The sequence below is a fragment of the Ascidia mentula genome, chromosome 7, assembly GCF_947561715.1.
Source record: "Ascidia mentula chromosome 7, kaAscMent1.1, whole genome shotgun sequence".
NCBI lineage: Eukaryota > Metazoa > Chordata > Ascidiacea > Phlebobranchia > Ascidiidae > Ascidia > Ascidia mentula.
Window position 1 is genome coordinate 15,410,776 of NC_138572.1, and position 27,713 is coordinate 15,438,488.

The 27,713-nt window shown below is 39.9% G+C and overlaps 1 protein-coding gene across 1 annotated transcript; it reads right to left on the bottom strand.

Annotated features, from left to right (window-relative positions):
* Window positions 1-11,058: 11,058 nt before the first annotated feature.
* LOC145909668 (transgelin-2-like) lies at window positions 11,059-11,689 on the bottom strand. The gene is made up of 4 exons (XM_082997022.1): window positions 11,546-11,689; window positions 11,385-11,474; window positions 11,244-11,321; window positions 11,059-11,169 (listed from the first exon to the last, which is right to left on the bottom strand). Exons 1-4 carry the CDS (start codon window positions 11,687-11,689, stop codon window positions 11,059-11,061), a joined length of 423 nt encoding a protein of 140 aa, XP_082853148.1.
* Window positions 11,690-27,713: the final 16,024 nt, after the last annotated feature.

Here is a 27,713-nt window from a genome sequence, read left to right on the forward strand (position 1 = left end):
AGCGTATACGCCGGCGAAATCATTTTGATTTAGCTCACGCCCGCAAGCTTTGGAATTAGTAAGTGGAAGTTTGATGTGGTCTAGAGTATTTCTTGAGTTTAATTACTTGCGAAAATTAATCACAAACTGTTTTTTTTTAAAAACTTTAATTAATAAGACATTTTACCCATAGGCGCCGAACACGGGTATGGACCGAAGTCCGTCATGCGTTTTTAACTGTTGACAAATTCTCTTAAACTTTAAAGCAACGCTACCACAGAAACGTTAATTTTAGACTGAAATCTGTGAGTTAAGTAAGACAACTATTTTTCGCTTCCGTAAAACGCATCATCAGTGTCAACCAGATGATTGTTCGCATTCATTGAAATTGTGAAACCGCCTGCCCACACAACTTCTTGCAGAAAATTCTTTTTGGAGTTTGTATTTCGTTCATCACAATGTCTAAACGAATGAAGTTATCACAAAACCAAATTTCTATTGAAAGTTTTTTTACTAAATCCAAAACGACGGAATCGACAGAAATGATGCCCGGGTCTGGCTGATCGTACCAGAAAGCTTGGAAGGGAGAATTTTCCTGGTTGGAATATGATAGTTCGGCTGATGCTGCATTTTGTTCCGTTTGCAAATGGGCAGCAGAAAATGATTGCATAAGCATCAAAACAAAGCGTTTTAATAAATGTCATGGCGGTTCTGTATGGCCAACAACCGGATTTTGTAATTAAAGAAAAGGTATTGTGTCAATTAGAAAACACAATGACGGGCTTGTTCATAAGGAGAGTGTTGCATTAAAAGTAGCAGCAAGTCAAAAAGATTCTGCTTGCCGTCTGCTAACGGACAAAACAGCGAGGACTTTACATGAAAACCGAAAAGCTCTGGAGGCTATTTTTGACAGTGTTTTGTACCTCGGGCGCCAGGGCCTTGCATTGCGTGGACATGACGACGCATCTTCAAACCTATTTTAGGTACTGCGACTGTTGGGGAAGTACAATAGTACAGTGCACGACTGGATAAAACGTAAGTCGCAAAAATGGTTAAGTCGCGATATTCAGAATGAAATGTTGTCAGTTACATCAAGTGCAATTACACAAAATCTGATCGACTCCATTAAGTCCTCAAAGTGGTATAGCATCATGGTTGATGAGACAACGGATATTACAACAAAACAACAAATGAGTACATGCGTCCGTTATGTAGATGCTGCGTATGGCGTCCACGAAGTTTGTCTTGGCATGACAGAATGTCCCAAAGCCGATGCGTCGACGTTAAAGCGTCTGATAAGTGAAAATCTTACTTCTCATGTTTTAGATCTGGGTAATTGCCGTGGTCAGGCGTATGATGGAGCCGCTAACATGAGCAGCAAAATCTCTGGTGTTCAACAAGAGTATCCGAGGATGTTATATGTTCATTGCGCAGGTCATCAAATTAACCTTGTGGTGCAAGAGGCTTTTCAGTGTACGAAAGAAGGGAAGCAATCTTTATCTGTTCTAGAGGCAGTTGTCACTTTTATTAAGTCATCGCCGAAACGAGTTTTGAATCGTTTAGTCTTGAAGACAAATCTTGTAGTCCTTCGCACGACCTTTGTGTCCAACACGATGGGTTTTAAGATTTCCTGCCATTGACATTTTTTTGCAAAGTTATGAAGAAATACTCAATTGACTTGAATCCCTGCTGTCTGAAGATACAAACGACACCAGGACGAAAGATAGAGCTAGATTTCATCTTTATTCAATGGAGAGTTTCTCGACGTACTTCATGCTGCGAGTTTTACACCATTTACTGTTGATAGTTAATCCAGTACAAATAGCAGTTCAAAAACGCACCATGACCTTGGAGAAGTATCGACGATTAGTTGAAACCTTGCTTCTGTCTGTTGCCAATCCTTCTGTCGATTCAGCCAAGACGTTTTTCGAAGCTTGCTAGCAGTTTGCAGCCAAAATTGGACTTGGGCAACCGCAACTACCCAGAGGCACCGGGTTACGCACTAGCCGTCTCTGTCCTTCTGGTCAAGATACGACGTCTTATTTCTGCAACTTGTTTGTACGTGTATTTTCGTCGTGCACCTCAGCAATAATTAAAAGGTCAATGGGACAAGACTTGGAAAAAGTTATTCACATGGAAAACGTTCTTCTTTCTGACCCCTTACTAACTGATTCGTCAGCAAATGTGCTGGAGAAAATTTACGACTGCGACATTAAAGCTGGCAGTTTGGTCGTTGAGTCAAACCAATTAAATACATATCAAAAATCGAAATCTCTGTGCATTCAAACTGTAGAGGAATTGAAGGAACTCTTCAAAGAAAATTCAACCCTTGGCGAAGTGCTTCCAAACATTGATGCTTTGCTTCGTATTTATTTATGTTTGCCTTGCACCACATGCGAAGCTGAACGATCTTTCAGTTTTTTGCGTCGTATAAAGACATATCTGCGTTCCACAATGACGCAGAATCGTCTCAACGACACTCTCTTAGTTAACGTACAGGAACTCGTAAAAACACATTTGCTTTGGCTTAACGTACTATAGTTTTGTACTAAAAAGTTCTTTGTTTCATTTAACAATAAAATTGCCTAAAAGTATAAAGTGTGGAGTGAAAGAAATCGTTTTATGTACACTGTGCTAAACAGCATATTTAAACTGACAAATATTGTTGCGTCTGCGAAAACCAAACAGGAAATACAAGTTGTCTAAATTTATCTATTGTTAGAAATCTCACTCTGTTTTGGAATTACCCTTCGTCATTTAAAAACCGTACTTTTTGCAAAAGTATCCGGCGGTAGAATTGCGCGAAATTCGTAAACTGCAAGCCTTAACATGGCCCCACCCTATCTAGCGCCAAGAAAGATTTTTGCCATTATATGACATTATTTTCTGACGTCATATAATTTGGCATACCCGGAAAAATTCAAGAAGTCGGCGCCTATGATTTTACCTTTGAAACCAAAATAGAAATTTGTTAAATCATGTTAGCTTTATAAAGTTGTAAGAACAGTTTTAGTTGAATTAGAAGGGCAAAATCAACTTATACCGTGGCATGCTTATATCTTCCAGCTTTTGCATAGTTTAATAGAAAATGTAAATTGTGCTCTTGCTGGCCAATTCACCTAAAAACCAAACAGCTTTTTGTTGTACAATAAACTAATGGATATGTAAACATGATTTTTTTTAATATCTTTTGGAGCAGTATGTCATGTGGTTTTATTTGAAATGCTTTGAGCAAGCCTCCTTTCTATTTTAAAGTAAAGTAACTTTCATTGCAATATGAACATGCATCCACTAACAATCAACATGTGTAAGAAAATGTTGCTGGTTTAGATCATACCATAACAAAGGTTGTTCATGTTTTCAAAATGTTGAACTGTTATATTTGGTATAGTTATCTTTAAAAATTGCATGTGATGTGATGCTTTAAAAGTGATACATTGTATGGTTTCATGATACTGTATATTTGTCTAAAATATGTGCTCTTATATTTCTTTGCGAGGTTCTCTTCAATGTTGCCTATACATTTTTCTGTGTTTATTTAACACTCGTTGCCAAAACTCGGCAGCATTGTTCAGAAAAATTTAAAAAGGAACCCAATAAATTCAATAACATGAAAGAATACCAGTTCACCATGACAACATAATGATCATAATATCGGCCATTGATACCAAACCAGTAACTTCTTATTTCATTTCTCGAATTACTTGTTCATTTGTGTTTTAGTCAATTCCACAAAATAAAAAGGTTTCATTTGTTCCTTTGTAGATGCAGGCAAAAGTTTAAACAGGGCCTTGTGAATGTGGTAAATGCAGGTGTTGTGCAAAACCAGCCAAACATACTTCAGTTGTTCTTGGTAATGTTTTTGACTAATGCAGTACTTTTTGGCAGTTGGTACTATCTCGTGATTAGCTCCATTCACCACGGCCGTAATGTCTTCGGTAATAAACAGCACAATTCTCGCGTTTTTGAATGCTATAATAAACAAAGAATCAAGTGTGATAACTGGCAGCAAAAATACGCCGGGCGCGAGTGAGGACGCCGATTTTTTCTTTCCGCCAGCGCGCGAGCTCGCCAGCCCAAAGTTTCTCTCTCTGTGTGGAAGCCAATGCGTAAGCGCGCGGGCGTACGCTACGCTCGCGACAGTTTCTGTGTGGACCCGGCCTAAGACTGTGTGGCGGTATTTATAATATCATCGAAAATGAGAAAAATGCGATATGGTCGGATTATTAAAAAACGTCGATGTGTGATTAACGGAAAATCTAACAGCTGTGTACGTATACGCAGAGTAATTGAATTGCACAAGTCAACACAAAAAATGACGTTTAATCAAACAGTTTCTCTGCAGTGGCACCTGTAAGGTGAAGCTACTTTGCCTAGCACATATCTAAATACCGAAAATGTGGTTGTTCTACAAAAATTATGTAAAAACAATCCGCAAGGTTCGGTCGATTCACAAAAGTGGACTTGTGCTGGGTTGCGTAGTGCTTTAGCAGAGCTACGTTGTCATCCCCTTTGTCAATGGCAAAGCTCTTCCACTTTGCTCTGTGGCCACGCCATCTGACGGCGTTTAAGTTTGGCTTACGTATTTATCTCCACATAGCGTGCAGACGGCTACGTATATGCCATAATTCTGGCAAGTCAACTTTTGTAGGATGGTTATATGGGAAATTGCTGGAACCATGTTGTTGTATTTTCGAATTGCACAAAATTATAGAATGAATTTAAGTACAGATACCTGCCTTTATAGCAGGAACTTCAATTAACATTCCGGCACTAAAATTCTGCGAATGCAGGGTACGAAATAAACACAGAGTGCGAAATGCGTACCACAACACATGTGTTTCCCTTTTCCGTGGCACCCACATAAACTGCGATGCCCACAAGGGGTAGAACTGCCTTGAACAATAGTTTGATCTTCAGAAAGTGCAATTTGCTTGTAGTTTGTTAATATACAGGATAGTGTCGGTGGTCTTTTGTAGGCGCACTATGCTTAAGTTAGGAAACCACGTCGCCCACACGCAGGGATGACGACTTTGCCAGGGGTTTTATTGCATAGTGTAGGTCAATGTTGGCTACGGATACTGAGTGGTTATCTCCAGTGATTATTCCTTTAACTTGTGTATAAAAATACCTCCATGCACCGTGGTGATGTTTTCCATGGTATAGGTAATGAGGTCTACCAACTGCCTTCTGCTTTCGTCATTGACTGCGATGGGTTGGAGTATATATTCCAGCATTGCTGTGACGCGTGACGTACAGGTATTCCCCGCTGCTTGCACGAGTCGAACCGGAATATCAAAAATCGTAGCTGACTTAATCTGAAGGGTAGGCGTACGCCGCATCTGTGTTCATAAAAAAACTTTGCACTAGGGCCGGATACATGGTGGTAGTTGTTTCCACACACACTTTAATCCCTGCAACATGAAGTTCTTCTGATAAAACCGTTAGTGTGGATTGTCGTGCAGTGCTTGCAGAAAGCCATTTTGTCCATATTTAATTTCCTAAATGTTGCAAACTGAGCTTCCATAACAGTGTTGTTATCCTTATAATCTATCACAATAATTTTTCCGTCTTTGTCAGACTTACAAATGACTATGGACTTATTTCTAACTAACCTTTGCAGTTGTAGTACATCTACCATTGTGTGATATTATACTATTTATTGAGCTTTAAACTGCTTTAAACATGGTTTAGTACACACATAATTCTTCCATATTGCTTTTAGTAGTATATGAATATAGAATGTAATGGCACTTTACATCCATCAACTTTTGCAAAGCGTTTTAAGCGCATTAACTGGATGTTGTCTAAGATCAAAATGTCACCAAAGCTAACAATGTACTAGTAGACATGAGCAAGCGTTGTGCATGCAAGGAATAAATGGCTATGTCCAGAAAGGGGCAAGCAAACAAGCATTGCTTGTCGGGAATGTTGTGTGCAAGGTCGAAACGTTTGCTCATGTCTGCTAGCACATTATTAGCTTTGGTGTTTGTCTGTACAATTATATGCTCCACATGTAATATCTGCATTAACAAAGCTTGCAAGTATTTGTCCACTATATTGCAACAAATTGCTTTTAGCATTTTATTGTAAGTAGATGTCACACAATACTTAATTTCCAGAAAAGTGAATCACTATTAATGATTTTTTTTTTGGTGGGCTACCATGTTGCTCTGTGTTAAAGGTAAACTTAAGGCAAATCGCAGTTATTACAACATTGCCAATAAAATTTTTCCAAATGGTTGTTTTTTATCCCTCAAGGTAAAAACGAAAACACCAGAAGGTGAGTTTCATTACATACACAACACACTACAATAAGTTATATGTCTTAAAATAAATAGCTAGATCAAGACTAAATGCTTTTGAATTTGGTGTCTCTCCGTAACATACAAAGTGACATGTTTGGTGACACATGTCATAAAAATGGTTACAAGCCCGCCTCACACCATAACTGAAATCTGGATCCGACCCACATTATATTCTTCAAAACATTCACGGTTCAGTTGACGCGTTTCAGAACACATATAAAAGACAAAACAGAAATGAAAACACAATTAACAAAACTACACGTGGCCCAGCGCTATCATCTCTATCAAAATATATAGATATCGTATGCGTTGCCCAGTTCGAACTCGAACGGTCGGAGGTGCTTCATTCATATGCAGACATTAAAAAGTAATTGGGAGTTGTCCTCGGAAGCGTCCTACAATTCTCTAGGTGACTAGAGTTCTTCTGTGGCAAACATCATTCGATCCGGGTAAAAGAAGCAAATGCTACGGATTAGAGCATCTTAGGGGACGGCAGGCTGCATGTTTTATGACCTTAGGTTAATGTTGAGAAAAATTTGGCAACGTGTGCAGCTGGCCTAAGGTGTATCCATATCTCCTAATACCATTTGATGTTTTTTATGCAGCTGCCATACTCAGCAGGCTGGCTAAGGTATATGCTGTTATAAATTATTTCCATTACCCATCTGCGTAAAATGTGGCAACAAAATGTTAGACTGAAAAACTGTTTGCAAAAAATTTTAAGCGAAAGGAAATCCTAAGTTTGGTGAAAAAAAAGTTCAGTGAATATCGATGGAGTATTGCAACTTTGGACCGTCGTCTTCGTGTTTTTGACATTTCTTATATTTGCTATGATACACCTCTTGAAGACGTGTGTGATGCAGTTGATAAGGAATTGCAAGGTCCTGGCAAACTATTAGGTTACAGGGCAATAAACCAAAAACTCAGATGCAATCATAACATCTTTGTTCCAAGACACATGGTGCAACATGTATTGGCACAAAAAGATCCAGAAGGAGTTGCTCTTAGAAATGTCAAGAGAAAAATCAAAAAACCTTAAAGAAGTTGCAGAATTATCTGGTGTGATTTCTGCTCCGGATGACTGGCTTGATGACGAACTTAAAAAAAGGTGTTCTGAACTTTTACCTAACCCTCAGTTGATACTATCAGAAGATGCTGCCCAGAAATACTGCTTTTTACGTCGAAACTTTTAAATTTGTTATTGTGTAACAACATTACTACTTCCAGGAAGGGGGCACATGTTTTTTTTTCTGTTTGTTTTGGTCAATGAGTTGTTTTAATTTTCACACATGATAGATTGTTTTCTGAAGTTGTGCACAGACAACTTTTTACTCCCATTTACCAATCGGTTTACCCACAGGCCCCCCAAAACAGCAATATATAACAAAGTTTTCCCAATTCGATGGTTAATAAAATGCGAAGTATTTTGTTACTTCAGTTACCAAATGTATTGAAATTTAACATGTACGTACGTAGGCTGCTTATCACTGGTTGTTTTGAAATTTTATTTACCCTTACAGTCGCAAATACCTGTTTAAACGCTGACTGGTTCATCCACAATGCAAAACGATGTTCTGTACTTTTACCTAACCCTCAGTTGATACTATCAGAAGATGCTGCCCAGAAATACTGCTTTTTACGTCGAAACTTTTAAATTTGTTATTGTGTAACAACATTACTACTTCCAGGAAGGGGGCACATGTTTTTTTTTCTGTCTAACACAAGTTTGTTTTGGTCAATGAGTTGTTTTAATTTTCACACATGATAGATTGTTTTCTGAAGTTGTGCACAGACAACTTTTTACTCCCATTTACCAATCGGTTTACCCACAGGCCCCCCAAAACAGCAATATATAACAAAGTTTTCCCAATTCGATGGTTAATAAAATGCGAAGTATTTTGTTACTTCAGTTACCAAATGTATTGAAATTTAACATGTACGTACGTAGGCTGCTTATCACTGGTTGTTTTGAAATTTTATTTACCCTTACAGTCGCAAATACCTGTTTAAACGCTGACTGGTTCATCCACAATGCAAAACGATAGGGTGCGGCCAGGCAGGAGTTGTGATGTAATGTAAAGTGTGGCACAGCAATTGCCACTTCGCTGCCGCATGTAGCTGTATTTGTCAAAGAGCGCAACAACTCCCAACATATGCAAGGAATTTATCATATTTTATGACAGATGAGTCCCAGCTGTTATGTGTTGACTAAATAATGCTGTAAAAGATGATACATTGTAATAACTTTGCATGCATCCATTTGTACTTTATTGTACTACAGTAACATGTAAGCATTTGGTTCAATAAAAAAATGGCACATGTACAAAATATCATTTTGGGATGGCAGTGTATGTGGAATAAAAATATTGAGAATGCCACCAAAGCTTTGTAAAATACTAAATAAAACAGAAGAAAGAAACCCAAGAAACATGAATGACACTGTATGTACACTTGTGTGCAGAGGCTCAAGAACCACCAGGCAAAATACAGTGTGTGTGCTCCTATTCTTGTGTGTTGCTTCATGTTTATTGAATCTTGATCAGTAACACAATGACGATCAAGCTATTTGGATTTCAGAATATAATTTTTATTTGCTATTTTGAGCCCAGATTGTAGTTTGACGCAAACAAGGAGAACAAGACCACAACATGTGATAAGTGATAAGCCTGATTGTAGTAAAATTTTAGATGTAGTCAGGCTTATTTGGTTTCAGACAGACTCTTTTCAGCATCTTCTTGTTGCAATGGTGGTAATTTCATCATTTCACAAAATTTGTTGCAAGCATGATGGCAGATAAAGTTGTCGATAGCAGTTGTTGATAGATTACCAGCACGAAGTTGTCATCTGTTAAAGTTGTGGTAGCAATTTCTGGGTCTAATAGGTTATATTTCACACCTTGGATATCAAGAAGCATCAACTGATTTTTGGAAAAAACATAACTATAATGAACTAGGCATTCACACCAGTTAATTTGGTGCAGGAACCGTTTTTCAAACGTTCCCTCACAAAAAGCTTTAATGGTATCAGGGCTGTCATCATACTTGCAGTAATAAATGTCATCATACTTTAGAGTTTCACCAAAAGCAACTGGTGCTTTTGCTGACAATTTCTGTGAAATTTGCCTGGCCACAGCATGCATTTGGACGTGTTTTCGACAATGATCTTCGACAGACATATTCATATAGTAGCCACTGCCTCCTGTTTGTACAATTTTGAAACTAGTTTTTCTCCTTTCCACGGTGTTGGTGGCAACTGGTGTGCCATATACGCATTTCGAAGTGCACCACTTGCAAAAGATGAAGTGGAAACTTGTAATGTTGAATTGCTCATTTTAACCCATGTACTGTCACTCAATGAAAAAGACTCTAGTTGTGTTGAAATGATTTTAACTTCGTTTGATGGAAATTGATTTGGGCACATAGCCTGCATGGCTTTGTAGGATCACATATCTTCTTGTTTTTAGATAGCATTGTATTTGCAGAAACTTTTAGGACGTCTGTACTGGATTCCAAAAATCTGATGTAAAAAAACTTTTTGCCTGTGACTTGGTCCAGTCTTCTGCATGATGGACCCCTATCTGATGCTAACACATCACACCCTGTGGAGCCTGGTAATATTTTTCACAAGCTAATTTAATGTTGTTAAGATTTACCTCATCGAATGGGAATGGTACAAAATCTCTTGTGTCTAATGGGTTAAACTTTTTCAGTCTTCCAGATGGGGTTGATGACATTCTTTGAACCATTGTGTCATCTGGCACACTACATTCTTTTCCTTGACTTTTCTTGCGTTTCATGCCAACTCTTTTTTCAAAATCATCCCAGGTTTCTTCAGCTCGCTTCATATTGGTGCACTAAACAAGCTTAACAGTGTAACACTTCAAGTGACTTTGCAATCTGTAAATGCACCTGCTTTATCTCATGTAGAGTTAAGGATATTTATATCACCCACAAGGGCACTGTCAGATTAAACCATTGTTGGCTCTTTCTCAGTAAGTTTAACTAAGACTAATGTTCGTTTTTCTGCCAACACGTATTTACAACAAAATTTATTCTTACATAACCGTGTGGTTTAACATGGATACACCTTAGGCCAGCTGAAAATTTCCAAACAACGTTCTAATGTAAACCCAAAACATGCAGCCTGCCGTCGCTTAAGATGCTCTAATCCGTAGCATTTGCTAGAGAATTGTAGGACGCTTCCGAGGACAACTCCCAATTACTTTTTAATGTCTGCATATGAATGAAGCACCTCAGACCGTTCGAGTTCGATGGGCCATCACGCAATTGATCCCATTGAGATGATAGCGCGCAGTTGTGTTTTCATTTGTATTTTAATTTTCATTTCTATTTTGTTTTTCAGTTGCGTTTTAACATGTGTTTTTGTTTTTTACTTATGTTTTGCTTTTTATATGTGTAAAGGTGGTGTTAAAAAAAGGCTGTTGATAGCAATGGGCCACCATATTACAGCGTAATTCACGCACATTTGACGCACCCACAACCTTGTCCATTGTTAAAAGCGATTGTGAAGTCATAATCTGGTTTGCGTCGATGCCCCCGTTCCGTGGTCAGTGTACCTTCTTCTATTACTTATGATACAAGCACGTCAACAATGCAGAGTATAGTTTAAATTTTACACCGAGGACTACTGGCAAAAAAAAGTCAAAGTAAGTGATGATGTGGTTGGAAAAGTTCTTGAGTGCATTAAACAAGAAAGCCAATATGCTGCTGCACATAATTTACACTAAAAACTTTCATCAAACTTCCTTCAATTAGTACAAACCTGTAGGATCCGTGTAACCTTTCTTAACGGACACCCGGCGTAAAGTATGAAGGGCGGTCAATACTTTGGGCATATTCGTGCCTTCATACAAGTCTGCGATCTGTAACAGCAACCAGTTGGTCATGAAATCGTACACATTTGGTAAACATTCCACAAGCAGAAAACCTTGTGTACCTCGAACAAATCTGCTCTGTTCACTCCGCAAGCATTCAAAAACATAGAAATATTCTCCATTTGCTTGAAAGCCATTTTCTGCATTGAACAGAAAATACTACCTGTGAAATTGACAAATATATATTGTGGAAAAACGTTTACCGATGTATTAATTTCCTTGATCGGCTTTCTTCCTATTCCATTGATCAAGTTACATAAAACTATTCCGTCCTTTAGCCACTTTTGCAGCCCCTTTAAAAATATAACAAAATGAATTTTCAATTAGTATTTACTTTGTGACGAGCAGAATACAATGAACTTACTTCAGCACCTGATTGTGGACTGGTTTGTCCGGTGACCGTTTCAATCCATTGGCAAAGTTCCCTTTCCACCTCATCGCTGTACTTGAAGTCTATCCTGCTGGGAAGTTCACTGGTTAAACCAAATCCTTGAGGTCGATTTGCCATTTTGTTCAACAATTTGGACCCTTATCAATGCTTCTTCTGTGCAAGCAAACCAAACGCTTACTGCACTTTCACAAAGCTGTTACTTATATGCACACAATGCTCTTATTTCTCTCTTGCGCAAATTTACTCGTACACGAAACATATACAAAATTACGCACGCACTCACATGGCATCCGCAAAAATTGTAACGGAAACTGATCTGCAGCAAAACGCAGAAATTGTATCACGTTGTTCTGACACGCATCGCCACAAAAACATACACAACACTGGAACCAACAAATCTCAATGGATGTTGCCATAAAGCTTTACCATTTGTTGGTAAGTGATAAACTTGTGTGTAGATATTGTAGAAAGTGGATAATCTGCAACTTGTACAACACGGAATGAACAAACCAACACGCTTTGGAGTAGTCGTTTGGAATGTTTTTTTTACGTCGCATTTTAAGGTAAAGCCAACGAACATAGCTTGACATCTGTTGCGACCTATATGCCAAATGTTGTTAACTTGAATTAACCCTTAATAACAGAATCCTATTCGACTATTTCATTTGACATAAGGCCACTCGTGAGTTTCAACCGTTGTGCAGTTCGAAATTACCATGACAAAAGCTATTATCTTATCTGATGGACAGCAGCCCATTCTCTTCACAAAACAAGTACTTGAAAACCAAACCAGAACGATTGATGCATTACAACAATTACGTGAGAGGCGAACCTTCTGCAAACAATGACTATAGAGATCTAGTGCGAACACAAAGACCAAAAGAGATTATGGCCACAACAACGAACGCGTAAGAATAGCGTGGGATGTTTACAAAAGCACAATTCTACCATTAATCAGGAGATGAGGTCACTAACGAATGCGCATTCCGAATTTGAGAGGTTCCGAACTTTAATGACATATAATTTGGCTATTTGTGATCAATGTTCATAATATGTGTAAATGTCCATGTTACGTGAACGTAACACGTGTCATTGCAAGGCGTCACAAAACATGACACCACAAACAAAATGTTTTTTACAAGCGCAAAAGAAAATAGTTGTCCACCCAAGAAGCTCCTCCTGGGACATGCTTGCTGCCTATTCGGGCCATAAACATTCTTCTCCCTTGTAGCGCAAAAGAAACTCGCATTGAGGTGACGGGAAGTTGTTTGTTTCCCAATGCAACAAACCTCGACCACTTTTATCAGGGACTCTCCCGCCGCGCTCAGCATATTCCAATTATTGTTCGACATTACTTTACTAACATGTCTGCGTGATATCTGCATTTGTCGATCGTATTTTGAATCAGGTTGTCAACACCCATACCGACAACCTGAATACCACCGTTGTTATTTGTAACCGGTTCAAGATCAACACTCATCCCATATAAAGAAGTAACGAATAAACCTTTTTCCTTTGTCTTTTTCGACGCAGCGTCGTCACTGAACAAAACGAATGGTTTACCCAAATCACGGAATTTTTCGAGTATTTGAATGTGATCTTTTCTTCTGTCGCATCCACTAATATCGGTTTTGCATTTTGGAGAGCGCGTAACTTCAGGCAACCTTGTTTGGGGTAATGTTATAAAACGACAAAACCAATCGCATTATCATGAACGGAGACGCGAATAAATATATTTTATACCTCTTTTGCAGTGCTAAAACTTAGCTTGACAATTCTGACAAACGTATGTCGAACGTGTTTCATTCATTGAAGCTCACTGAAACTTACACTCACAAATAGAATGGATGTATCATGTATATGAAAAAGCTGCTTATAACACAGTGATTTTCTGTTAGTCCCGACCCTTGTCAAGGAAGGAATTCTAGTCGCCACAATCAACCAAAGTACAGAGTTGGATGGAAAAAATTTGTCCGGGGTTGTAATAGCCAGTCGTAGCCTGGTTGATCTTTCACCTTCCTTTCTGCTTTGTTTGCAAAATAAATAAAAGCTTTGATGTTTTCATATGGATTTCTAGACATGTATTCCTTGAAATCCGGCGTTGCTGTGACATATGTTGACTTCCAGTTCGGTTTTTAACCGGGCAACTCTCTTCCCGTCTAATATGTTTGATTTGTGGTCACCAATATGCTCTTCGATTATGCTGTAAAATGTCGGGATAAATCTCCCAGCAGTAACTCGCCTGAATGTTTGGATGTGTAACAAAATCGGAATTAGAAACAGAACGTTCACCTTCATTTATGTCACAGTCGGCTTGGTTAGAAAGACTTTCTGTTTTCAGGTTATGTCTTTATATTCCACATAGCTAACGAGCCATCAATAATAAGCAGTTTTAGTTTGCGTACGGTGCTGCATATTTTAAGACAATCCGACAAAAATGTTTCCAAAAAATGACGAATGTTTACCGCATCATGCTTCTCGTGAGTTGGAAGCGGTAGATCAGAATAACTTTCCAAGTACGCATATCAAAGGCACAAAATTGATAAGTGTTCGCCAACCCAACACGCAAACAACCGAAGTTAATAAACCACAACTTACTTTTTAGAGTGCGATGTTGCTTGACAGCGGTTTGATGAACCGATGCCCGTGTGTGCGACAAAGGCGGGTTACCTTTTGATTCACAATTCTTTCACAAATACTGTTTGTTAACATGTCGACACGTAAACAATTTGCATTTCCCCGCGAAATACGTTGGTTAACCACTCCCAAGACCGGGTTGAACTTGCTTTGCAAGGTGAATGATTTGAGATGCGGAATTTTAAAGATGATCAGATAATTTGAGTTTAAACTTATCGAAGTCTTACAAAATGATTTTGTTTTTTTTGAGACAGTTTTCACGCACATAATGTACACAAAAGCGGTGAAGTAGATCCGAAATCGCCGGGGCCAACGCGCGCCCTTGCTCTCAGTAGTGCGCTTCCGCCTCCTGCCAATCGGACCCAAACACATCCCCTTTCAATCCAAGGCGAATCATTCGCTTCCCAATTGAAAAGTCCACGACCACAGTAAAGCATTTCACCTGTAACAACATCACATAACTCGCTCCAACGGCGCCGCTCTAATGTAAAATGGCCAGACCGAGAGAGTGGCGAACAAGTTTAAACGGTTGTTTAAAAGCTTTCGGGAACGAAAAAACATACATCTAGGATGACACCTGGGAAATTTGCACATTCTAGACCAGTGTGTTGGGAACACAGTTGATGCCGTCCAGCCCTAAGAAGGCTGTTGTTTACTCGGTTGAGGCATTCACTGCACACAGAGTAGTCAGGTTGTTATGGGAGTGATCGACGTCAGAAATTCAAAGCATCTGATTTTTATCGATAAATCTTAATTCTTTCGTTTTACTACATTTAAAATTGTGTCGGTGATTATCAGAGCAGTTATGCGAAACCCACCAAACTCTGGCTATCACCGGTAGTTACACTGCATCAAAAAGGTTCATTTGAACATTTGCCGATATTTGTTGGCGCATGGTTTGATTATACATTATCAGGCGTTTAGTGTGTTGCCGGTAACAATCTGTCTGATACTTAACGGCGTCGTATTACAATATTTAGCTGAGTTATCAAATTCCGTTAATTTATACGCCACGAGTCTAAGAGTAAAAATATTTTTGTCTCTTGTCGATAAGTGTATATAGCAGTAACTCGCTGAGATAAAAAGCTGATTGACGTTCGTGAGTTATCTGAATGTTTGGATGTTCACCTTCATTTATGTCACAGTCGGCTTGGTTAGAAAGACTTTCTGTTTAGACTATACTTGTCTATCACTTATTGTGCACGAAAGTTGCATTCTCCAACGGAACTTTTATGCCAATACAGTAACATCGGTTGTAAAAGGCCACCAGGTTTCGTGACAAAATGTCTTTATATTCCACATAGCTAACGAGCCATCAATAATAAGCAGTTTTAGTTTGCGTACGGTGCTGCATATTTTAAGACAATCCGACAAAAATGTTTCCAAAAAATGACGAATGTTTACCGCATCATGCTTCTATGTTACGTGAGTTGCAACTCCTCAAAAATTTTGATTTGTGCATTTGAAGTGTTACCTTCGGAGGATGTAACGAATGTTTCTGATATATGGATTAATTTGATTCGCCAATTCGACACACAAACAATCGAAGTTAGCGGTTTGATGAACCAATGCCCGTGTGTGCGACAAAGGCGGGTTACCTTTTGATTCACAATTCATTCACAAATACTGTTTGACACGTAAACAATCTGCGTTTCCCCGCGTAATTTATCAGGTGTTGTCTGTTTAAAGTCTAGTATCTCTATTTGAGTTTAAACTTATTTTTTGTTCGCACATAATGTACACAAACAAATTATTTCATTCAGTAATTCACGAAGTAGATCCGAAATCGCCGGGGCCAACGCGCGCTTCCGCCTCCTGCCAATCGGGCCCAAACACATTCCCTCTTTCTCCAGTTCTCGGTCCCGAAAACGTTCGAACGAATTGTGCACGTCTTAGCACAAATTCACATCTCGGTAAGTGCCTTGCGTGTTCAATCCAAGGCGCAGTAAAGCATTTCACCTGTAACAATTAAAATTTTATTCCACTACTTATGAGCATATGTCAATCAAACACATCTGTTACGTGAACATTGATCACAAATAGCCAAATTACGTCATCATTAAAGTTCGGGATTTCTCAAATTCGACTTGTACTGTGATAAAATAGGGATGCGCATTCGTTAGTGACCTCATCTCTTGATTTATGGCGCCATTCTCATGCGATGTTCGTTGTTTTGTTTGACTGACGTCTGGTTCGAACCGACTTTTATCGTATGTGCATGCTGACTAACTCAGTCTAATTGTGTGGCCTTATTTATTCAAATAGGATTTCGTTATCAATGGTTGATTAATCTTGTTAATATTCAACATTTGGCATATAGGTCGCAATAAAGTATTTTATGTCCCTCCCTCTTACTGGGTCTAAAGCAGTACAATACTCGGGTCGACCCTCTCTGCCGTTCGTCCTAGGCACCTGACTGCAAAATCGATTGGTTGGAATGATTTTACGTCTGCTTTAGAGAAAGTCAACATGCCGTCAACGTTGTTTGGGTGCGAAACGATGGACAAATCTGTATGGTTTTCGCTGTCGCATCGCGGTGCTTTTGGTGGAGTCAGACGGAAAAGGAGTTAGGTAAAAAGGTGGCTGCAAATTAAACGCTTGAAAGTGGTGGTCGGTGGAATAAACTACAATAAGGGCTTTGTTGACTGTTGTTGATGTTTTATCTAAATTCGCTTGGGTGAATCCAATAAAAACAAAAAAACGGGTTCGCCTTTATTTTTGTCGCAGTCGGCTTTATCAGAAAGACAGAAGTGGATTAATAAAAGTTCTAGTTCACAACAAAAAAAAAGTAATCCAACACATTATACTTGTTGCATAACACACTTAAACTGCTTTCATGGCATGGCTGTAGCAATTGTGCACGAAAGTTTCCTGCATGTCATTCTCCAACGGAACCTCTATACCAAATCTGGTTTCGTAACGAAATGTACAATTGTTGTTCGACATTAAGACAAATGCTTCAAAATTATGCCCGGTCATACCGAAAGCACCTCTTTGCACCGGCCTATCACCCAATAAACGGTTTACACACAAATCAATGGAGCGTTACGGGATGTGGCAAACATAGCACATCAAGCAAAGAATTAGTGCCGTGCGTTATTTTCGCCGCACTTCTTTCGGTGGTTAGTGACATTAATATAAGTTTGATTGCATCCCGGAACAGGGCACAACCTTTCAAGTGGACTTATTTGTTTTTTTGTGAGCAGTAAATCCTGTCGCACGAGTAATAATTCCGGATGCGAGAACAGTCATGATGAGCTGCGTTGCGTTGCTCAGTGATGATGTTAAACCGGTTATGAACGGTTAGTGCTCGGTTGAGGCATTCGCTGCTCGCGTGAATTCAAATCAGCGCGCAGATGGTTTTTTGTCTACGACCTCTCGCTGCTATAATTGGAAATTTGGTCGGTGGCCGGTCATAAACATCGGAGTGATTGACGTCAGAAATTCAAAGCATCTTGTTTTTATCGATAAATATTGATTGTTTCGTGTTACTGCATTTAAAATTGTGTCGGTGTTTATCAGAACGGGTATGAGAAACCTTTATCAAAGGCCCGTTTGTTAAACGAAAATGCAGATCATGTTTCAACCTAACCAAAGTGTGAATAACCTTGAGGAAGCCTTGTTGAATAACAGGCGAAACGTCGGTGAATAAAGTTGCGTTTTATCTTTGCCAGAAGTACAGATTATTAAGTAACCAAAGTGTGGTTGTTTCCTTCGCCGTCTTCCAGTTCACAATTGACTCCCATTAATCTTATTACCAAAACGTCAGAAAAACGACCAAGCATAATATTTGAGGTGGCAGTTAATTTCGTGCAGGTAGCCAACAAAACGGTCCACCAAATCCTGGCTATCACCGGTAGTTATAAAAAAGGAACATATTTAGCGACAGATCTATAGCATTTCTAAGCCTGTCCAACACACTTTCCATAGGGGAAAAATCAAGACTTGAAAACATTTTTGTGACCAAACTGCGCGTGGCTTGGTGTCGATTACAATCAACACGACATACAGGTAGGACTTGCTTATTAGCTGTAGAGGGATCTAGCCCTCGGATAAGCATTGCTTATTTATCTGAGACAAATTACTTTAGTTAAGAGTATTTAATGAAGCAACAAGCCTCTGATTTATGTAAGTTTACCATAAGTATCGTCAGTTTCTGCAAACATTCACTTGAAAACGGGCCACACTTCGCCAAATATGTTCACAATCTTGGCAAAAAAAATTTCGCCTGCCAGGATGTTGATGGGCAAAGTTGGTAGGTTTGGGCCTCCGACAAAGCTTGCCACAATGCCGTCGAGAAATTTCGGGTAGAAGGATAGTTTTAGAGAGAATGCATTTTGAGTCGAAAGTGAGAAAGGGGTTGCTGATAAATTTGGCGCGGGATTGTAAAGAGGAAATTGTTTTGTACCAGGCCGCTTTTATAACTGAGGGTGCGCCTATGGGAATATTTAAAGGAGTAATTTTATCCGGATTCCATTTAATCTGATTCAAAAAGGAGTCGTCTGCGAGAAGGTGGAGGATGGCAATTGCTTCTATTTTATCGGGGTTCAGTTTTAAGACCGGTGAATTTAGAAAATTTATTGAGTAATGACAGGGCGTTACAGAGGGACTGCCGATGTGCCACCACGAAGGTGACGTCATCGGCGTAAGCAATTGCCTTGGAGATATTGCGGCATGGCACGGGGGTCGAAATGATAGAGGGGTTGTTCTGGAGGGCAACGATCAGCGGATCTAGGGTAATCAGGAAGAGGTTCAGGCTGAGGGGGCTCCTTGCCCGACGCCTCTCCTGATGGGAAAGTCCCTTGTGGCGAAGCCATTGACGAAGACCCTGGAGTGGGCGCTGAAGTGAAGAAAGATATCGAGTATTTTTATTACGCGTTTGCCACCATACACGCTTTCTTCATCGTAAACTTTCCACCCCTTTTTAACCGGGGCTAACTTCGACATGAAGTTTAGCAAGGCTGCCATTTTGATGCGTAGGTGAACCTTAGATAGAAACACCCTAATTTCGTTTGCGTAAACTGCTTTCCCACTGGCAGAGAGCTCTTTCGCCTTTTCTGCAGAACTGCAGTCGAAAACCACCTTTCCATTCGGGTAGGGGACAAAACCCGAATGCTCACTTTCTGTTATGAAGTTGAAACAACTTTTTTTTTCTATGGTTCTCTGTTCTGTTACCTGTCAGTGCGAAAAACAGCATATATATAAACAAAACAAATAAAATAATGCAACAGCTGTCAATGGCAGCAAGAGCAAAGCTATCTGGCAGATCAGTGCAGCAGGGAAGTTGCTTGATTTGGATTGGGGGAAAGTCGGGGACAGGCTATGGCTCTATTTGGTTCCACGGGCAGTCTTTCTATGTTCATCGCCTTGACTGTCTGTGGGGCTGGACGTGAGCCATTTGTGCCAACACAAACCGTGCACAAACCATGGCATTTATGAAGACTGTGTTCTGCCAGAGAGTTAGGTATGTATGTGTTACTGTGATGCAGGCGCATAGGTTTCTTCAATGTTGAGTGCCTTCTCTTCGTACACCTTGCACGTTTGCATTCTTTTACCCTTTCTTAATTTTCGCGATGCAGAAGTAGCTTCAACCAAGCTTCTTCGTCGCTGCTGTGCATCCACTGATGCCAACGACAGGGGATCCCATCTCTGGTGAACATCCGGCATAATCGCTGCATGAGCCCGGCCACTGCAGTTTGAATAGAATGTTCTTCCTTTGGGTAAGGACTTGACTGACGGTTGAGTTAATGCTTTCACACTTGACACATTTGCAGTGGAGAAAAACTTGTGGACTGTTTTCTTCCACTTCAGTCGGTCGAGCAAAAAAGCCTTACTTTCGTTTCTTTCTTCGGTAGACATACGAGTCGACCTTTCAACCTGAATGGTTTCCATGGAAGCATTCTAAAACAACAGTCTTGGCACCTGCATTTATTTTTCAGCTGATATCAGCAGTCCGTATCATACTGCTTGATAAAACCAGCATATTCTGCCATGAGGCGGGTTTGTGTTTCCTCTGCAAGCCTTTTGGTGTAGTGGTTCTCGAGTCTTGGTTGCTGGTCAGTTGCAGGAAAGAGCTGGTTGAACTCCAATACTATCAAAAAGCCTGCTACTTGCAAGTTGTGAGAGGAAAGAATACCTCCCATCTCAAGAGTGGTTGCCTTGACTTTGTGTAGCGCGGAGTGCTGTTATCAGCCGCAACACCCACAATTTGGCTTGCTCTTCCTGAGCCCTGGCGAAAGTTGTACCAACAATCCGATTGGGTGCTGCAATGGAAAGTCCACATTGCTGATTTCGCCAGCCGCAATCATTGCGTGGTGCTTGCATGTTGCTCTCGTTGACATGGTCAGACTTGGGCCAACGCCAGCAACGACGATATACTGGAAATAACACACGAAACAACGAGTTAGTGACATCGTTTCATGTTTGGCCACTCGCAAGCTTTGTACCTCAGCTGCGAATGAGGGAAGTTAATTTTTCCTTTTCTTTTTTGAACAGTTTATTTTGCACAAAACACGACACCACCTCACACACAAACAAAATGTAATTTGAGGGCCTTGGCTATTTTAGTTCTCCCAATGAAACAAACCTCGACCACAGTAAAGCGAGCTAGATGGGTGTCCCCATAGTCAGCGCTTAGCATATTCCAATTCTTGTTCGAAATTAATGAATTTTGTCAAACAAATGTTTCAAAGCATGGCAACTGCACTGTTTTACTAAAGATTTACCACATTTATGTTTTCGTCGATGTAGCAGTATCCTTTTCTAAAATGACTACAAAAACTTTTGCAATAACCTAGTTTTCCACAGACCCTCAAAACCCACACATACTTTCCATGTGTTCTGGACAGGAACAGGGTGTTCAAAACCATGCCGGAAATGTGGCCTATGTGGACATTTCAAAGGCTTTGACAGCATCGACGAAGTTCACCAGGTTGAAACACCGTCTGGTACAATCAAGCTTCACGACCAATTGGATTGTGCAAGCTATGGAATATATACGGCGATTTGTAGGGTTTGTCGTGAAAAATACGTGGGACAAACGAAGAATAAGTTCTCCACCAGGTGGAACCAGCATAGGCAGATGTAGAGAACATTCAACATCGATGAAGCGGGAGACAAAATTGCGCTACTCTGCCATTTTCAGGTACATGACCCAGCAACGTTCTACAAAAGACCTGATTTGGCTACATGCTACTCTGTGGTGTTTCTGGAACAACCCCCTATGGAGCATTTGGACATTTGTGAAAACAAATGGACAAAATTTTAAACGCACGAATTAACATACAAAAAATGGTTCTACCTGCGATCACGTGATACCCACAACGTTTTTATCTACACACGCAACGCATGTTAGCGGCCGCGGTGCTACACCAGACATTGCATGTCAGAGTGACTTGCTCGGCCAGTTTTAGCATTTGTTTTTCAGCTTTTTACGTTATGCTTATTTAGCGAAACATGTATTCTTGAAAATAAATGCGTTGACATCAGGCTATTTGATATTGTAATTTTGCAAACTTTGTTTCAGGTTGTTTTTAGTACATAACTATAAAACGACAAAACCAATTACATCATCATAAACGAAAACGCGAATGAATATATTTATACCTCTTTCTGCAGTGCTTGCAAACATTTTCAAGTTTACAGCTGAGCATGTGTTTAGTCAAAGTGCTGAAACTTAGCTTGACAATTCTGACAAACCCATGGGTAAATGAACAGGCTTACGCCAGGGCGATTAGTCAGGCTGTAAATTGTGAAAAGGTGGATTTTGTGGAAAAGTGAATGTGGTTTTCTGTTAGTCCCGACCCTTGTCTAGGAATTCTAGTCAAAATTGTTTGAACAACCGCGTGTACACACTATCGTTCCCTCGACAAAAGTAAAAGTGTCACAAAACACACTTCTCTTTTAAACAGTTTACGATCCTCTCCGAGACATGTTCCACAAGCCAGATGGGTGTGAAATGGGAGTCAACAGCTCAAGTTGTAACGTTATCAGGTTAGATTTTAACTCTTACAACGCTAGCCCACGTGACGTGTTTTAAAATTGCGTCGTCAAATTCAGTTAAACCAGATTCACACGCTTTGACGAACAAATTTTTCGCCACGTAGTGACCCGAGCTGGATTTTGTGTATTCCAAGTCTTATTTGGATTAGAAAACGTGTGTATGGAGTATAGGTCACCAAAATGCTCCGATAAGTTTTTTTCTTTGTGTGTATTTCTATTACACGTGCTCAAAATGTTGGGTTGTTGTAGATGTTTTGCTGAGATAATAAGGTGATTGACGTTTGTGCAGTCGGCTAGGTCAGAAAGACCTTTTCTTTTGAACGCTTAAAAAGAAGAGAATTTGTTATTGGTTAAAACTATAAAGCTTTCCACTTTACCATCTAGTTAAAAAAAAAATTAATGCAATACTAGTTATTTTCACCAACGGAATTCCTGTAACCCGAAGTAGTTTTGGTTTGCGTACGGCACTGCATATTTTAAGACAATCCGACAAAAATGTTTCCAAAAAATGACTAATGTTTATCGCATGAGTTGCAACTAGAAGCAGTAGATCATGTACGCGATATCAAAGGCACAAATTTGTGTTACTTTCGGTTCGCCAACTCGACACGCAAACAGTCCAGATTAATAAACCACAACAGAGTGTGTTAAATAATGTGCGATGCTGCAATAAACGGTCCATGCTTTCACTTTCAACCAACATGTGCTCATAGCTAGTTTTTCACCTAGACAAACGCGGCGAGAACGTTTCCATTGTTTCTCAGAGATGGTTGCGGAAACAGACAAACCTTTAACAAAACAACTAGGGTGAAACCATTCTTTGTGCAATTCTATGGCCCGGAACATTGTTAAATTGGCCCTTGTATTGCAGCGTGCAAATGCCCATTGTCTACGATTTGACGAACAATGCGCATGCTGGCATTCACACCGCGTGATAGCGGTCAAATCCATTTCGTTGCTATAAATTGGCACTTGTATGCAGCGCTATAAATATTTGAGAATGGTATGTGACGCAACTGACGCAGGCCGAGTACTTGGCCACCATCAAAATGGGTGGTTCTTACACGTAAAACTAAGAGATGTTCATAACTTTAAAACATTTTTGGCGAAAAAAGTAGTTTGATACGGCGGCCGGTTTCTGAAATACAGCTGATCAAAGTCGCATTTTTGCCGCTGCGAACGTGACGTCACAAAGAAGGCGTTTTGGTCGTGTGAGTGCTGGCAGCAAGCCTTATGCGTAGAAATGGTAAACATTGTAGGACTCTTTGAGCTGCAGACAGATGGCTGCTGTTTCGACCTATTATGTCTTATTTAGTTGTGTAATAAGAACATAGTTACTAGGACAGGGTGTTCTAGTTGTTACGGCATTTATGATGGCTAACGTGATAGAGACAAACCGTCAATTTAGCATTGTCGTTTTGTCCACTCACAGCAAAAGATAGAAGTAGGTTATTTGAATTTTGAAGCTAGCAAAGACCGCCGAGAAAAAACAACCAAATTAGCTAATTATGCAACACAACGCTGTTATTCTGTCATAGGAGTACGCGTCATAAATGATTTATTTAATTCGCCACAAACAACTACTAATGTATTTTTCGCAATATAGTTGTAATCATCAAATTAAAGTAATGTCGTTGGAAACATATTGTTCCGTGTTGTAATATTTTTCGAATTGTGGGAGAATGATGTTCAGCATTGGCCTGAATTTAAATAGCCGGTCGTAGCCTGGTTGATGTCTTTCGTTCCATTCTACAAAGTTTACAAAATGAAGGAAAGCTTTGATGTTTTCATCTATTTCTAGATATGTATTTCCCGAACTCCGGGGTGGTTGTCGACTGCCAGTAGTCTTCGATGTTCGGTTTTTGACACAGAGCCATCGCAGAAAAGGCGGAATAACACCCTCAATTCTTCGTATGTGACTGTACGCCATTTCTGGTACCTGTATTTAAGCAGAGGAAAGCTTGAAAATATGTTCCTCTGCGTAACGGTTTGTTTCCGTCACCACCAGGTCCCAGGATACTGGTGTCCAAAAAAGCTCCTAGAAATTGACTGGTGTAGCTTCAGTCATGTCACAGCCCTCAGTATATCCAACTGGCTGGACAAAATCACCAAGCCAGTAAGTATTGACAGGCATTCTGCTACTTCAACCCAATGAAATTCGTCAGAGGTAGGCTGAATAGAAGCGCCGCTTTTATTCGTGGTTGGGTAGTTTTTTTTGGGCCACGTTTTGCAGGGGAAATATCTTCTTGGGAAATATTCACCCGTTAACCGTCCCCTGTTGAAAGGATTGACTGTACATTTGTAAACATTGCTAATTATGTGTTGGTTGTAGCTGAAAATGATCTACAGAAGAATTGTCGAACGGTGTGTTCGGTTTCGCTCTGTGACGTCACAATCACCAAACAAAAAACAAACGAATTTGGAATTCTCAATGTTTTGGTTTTATACATCAAAAAACACGAACAGAATGGAGTGAACATAAAGGTAAAGTGGAAAGAAAAAAGAAAACATTTTGGCGATATGCAAAAAAAGGCGATACATAAGGCACACAAAAACAACTGAAGCAAGGTGCATATACATTGCAAACATCACACTTATGTGGCACGAATATGTACACAATCACGGTTGTTATCGGCCTTTACAATATAATGGTTGATAATACTGGTTGGTGGGACATTCAACTTTTGGTAGCCAATCAGGCTGCAAACCACACTGTGTGTAAACATTTTCAAGGTAAGCCTTGAATTAGTGGGTTTCACAGCCTGATGGATAATATGTGCATTGCCATCAAAGATTCTTTTATACCACTTTCGTGATCGATGAGGAAAAAGATACGTTTTCACTTTTTGATCCAACAGGTCCACACCACCCATACTTTTATTGTATGTTTTTTTGATGTCGCGAAACCCTGTTGGACTTTGTCGTGAGCCATTGTTGTGAACAGCCACTGTTGTGAACTGTGCTAAGAAGCGTGACCCTCTTTGTGTCGTGCCATGTGCACGCTAGCAGCTTGCCTGATCTCCTGAATACCGTATCATTATTGCAGAGGGCCTTGAAAACAGGGTATAATTTAAAAAAGATTTGTATAAATTTGTGTGGTTATTTTGGTTTTAGAGCAGCTCCAGTCACCAATCGCCACCTAGTGACCATTTTTTAAAATTCTTTATTTCTGAAAAGTTTCTGGCAATTCTATTGCATTACAAACGTAAATGTCTAAAACTAACCCAAACCACAACCCTGAAAAAGTCAATTTTTTTCCCTATGGTTCTCTGTTCTGTTATCTGATTTCTAAATGACAAACCGGTCGTGTTTTATTGCAGTGCTAAAAAAAGCATATATATAAACAAAACAAAAAAATAATGCAACAGCTGTCAATGGCAGCAAGAGCAAAGCTCTCTGGCAGATCAGTGCAGGAGGGAAGTTGTTTGAACTGGATTAGGGAAAAGGCTATGGCTCTATTTGGTTCCACGGGCAGTCTTTTTATGTTCATCGCCTTGACTACATGGCAAAAATTAGGGCGGTGATAGAAAGACTGCCTGTGGGACTGGACGTGAGCCATTTGTGCCGGCACAAACCCCGACCACCCCAGCCTTGAGCCAAGACATCAACATACGGAGGTACATGGCTGAGCATTCTTGTGAGGGTCATGGAAAAGACTGTGTTCTGCCAGAGAGTTAGGTATGTATGTATGTGTGTTACTGTGATGCAGGCTCATAATGGAGTTAGTGTTATCGCACTGCATAGGTTTCCAGCGTATTAAGTGTAGTCCGTGATCCATGAAAACAGTTTGTATAGAACTAAAGATGCTTAATAAAAAGCGTAACATGTTTTCTAAAACTAGAAGCGTTGACACAAAGTTGTTATTGGAACAAGTGTTGCTGGTTAGGTGGATTTCATGAAGTAAAAGCATTTCATTATTTCTTTTAATTTTATTCGGGCATTTTGTAACACAATAATGCGGCCACGAAACCAAAAACAACATGCGTCAGCAGCAGAAAATGGTATTTACTGAAAGGGTTGCGATAAATCAAAAACAAAAAAAATTACATGGTCGCATTGGAATCTTGGGGTATGGGAATGCCTCACTTTCAAGTTTGAGCCTGTGGGTCGCGTGGATTTTGCTCGGTGTTTAGACGATTCTTGAGATGCTTCTTTGCCAAGATTTGGCAATTGTGGTATGCTGATACTGTGTATTTTTCGAGCTTCAGCTCCCTGGAGATCGGGTGATGTTGAAAAATGGATTTTCTTCATAATGGGACGCTTGCCATTGCCAAATTTAAATTCTTCGACTGAAATATATTTCCTCAACAGTTGTTGCTATTTATAAACCTTGCTTCCACCTCGCCTTGATGGTTTTCTACTGTGCAGTCTTTTTTTCGGTTATTTATTTGCGTGTCGTTGCCAATTCCAATCGCCTTTGTAACAGAACGTAGGCACGTTTTATAAGAAAGACAAGTGTCACAAAACACGACACCACAAACAAAATGTATTTTGAAAGCGCATGAGAAAATTAGTTGTCCACCCAAGCTTCTCCTGAGACATGCTTGCTCCCTATTCGGGCCATAACTCGCATTGAGGTGACGGAGAGTTGTTTGTTTCCCAATGCAACAAACCTCGACCACTTGATCATCTCGTGGATGTAGTCCGGGATACCTTGCTCGTTTCAGATCACCCGCCGCGCTCAGCATATTCCAATTATTGGTCGACATTACTTTATTTGCGATATGTCTGATTGGCTAAAATGTTGTCATACAAATTTTTCAAAATTATGTCCAACTTTCAATCAAAAAATACTAACATGTCTGCGTGATATCAGCATTTGTCCGATCGATCGATCGTATTTTGAATGAGGTTGTCAACATCCATACCGATAACCCTTGACTAGTCAAAATTGTATTCGAGGCATTTTGCCATCGCCACAATCAACCACTAATGTATTTTTCGCAGTATGGTTGTAATTTGAAAAGTTGGAATCATCAAATTAAAGTCAACACAAAGCTCCAAAAATGTCAAAGTACAGAGTTTATTTTTCGAGTTGTGGGAGAATGATCTCAGCATTGACCTGAATTGAAACAGCCGGTCGTAGCCTGGTTGATCTTTTTCCTTCATATCTATTTCTTGAACACCGGCGTTGCTGTGACATATGTTGACTGCCAGTAGTGTTCGAATTTCGGTTTTTAACACAGAGACATCGCAAAACTACAGCCGAACAACACCCTCAATTCGTCGTATGTGGCCCAATTTCTGGTACCTGGATTTTGGGTTCAATTTATCATCAAAGGAAAGATCTTTCATTTCAACAACCGCGTGTACACACTATCGTCACGCTTCTCTTTTAAACAGTTTACGATCCTCTCCGAGACACGTTCCACAAGTCAGATGGGTGTGGACATGGGAGTCAACAGCTTAAGTGATAGCATAAGGAGCGGACAAATGCAGAACTCTACAAATCTTTAAAGATTCATGTGAACATTTGCCGACAATATTTGTTGGCGCATAACGT

Bases quoted from the DNA above. Each gene is read 5' to 3' on its own strand.
- LOC145909668 (XM_082997022.1), bottom strand. From the start codon at position 11,689: ATGGCAAATCGACCTCAAGGATTTGGTTTAACCAGTGAACTTCCCAGC. The intron at 11,475-11,545 runs GTAAGTTCATTG...ATATTTTTAAAG, and splicing joins GTCCACAATCAGGTGCTGAA to GGGCTGCAAAAGTGGCTAAA. The intron at 11,170-11,243 runs GTACACAAGGTT...TTGCTGTTACAG, and splicing joins ACAGAGCAGATTTGTTCGAG to ATCGCAGACTTGTATGAAGG.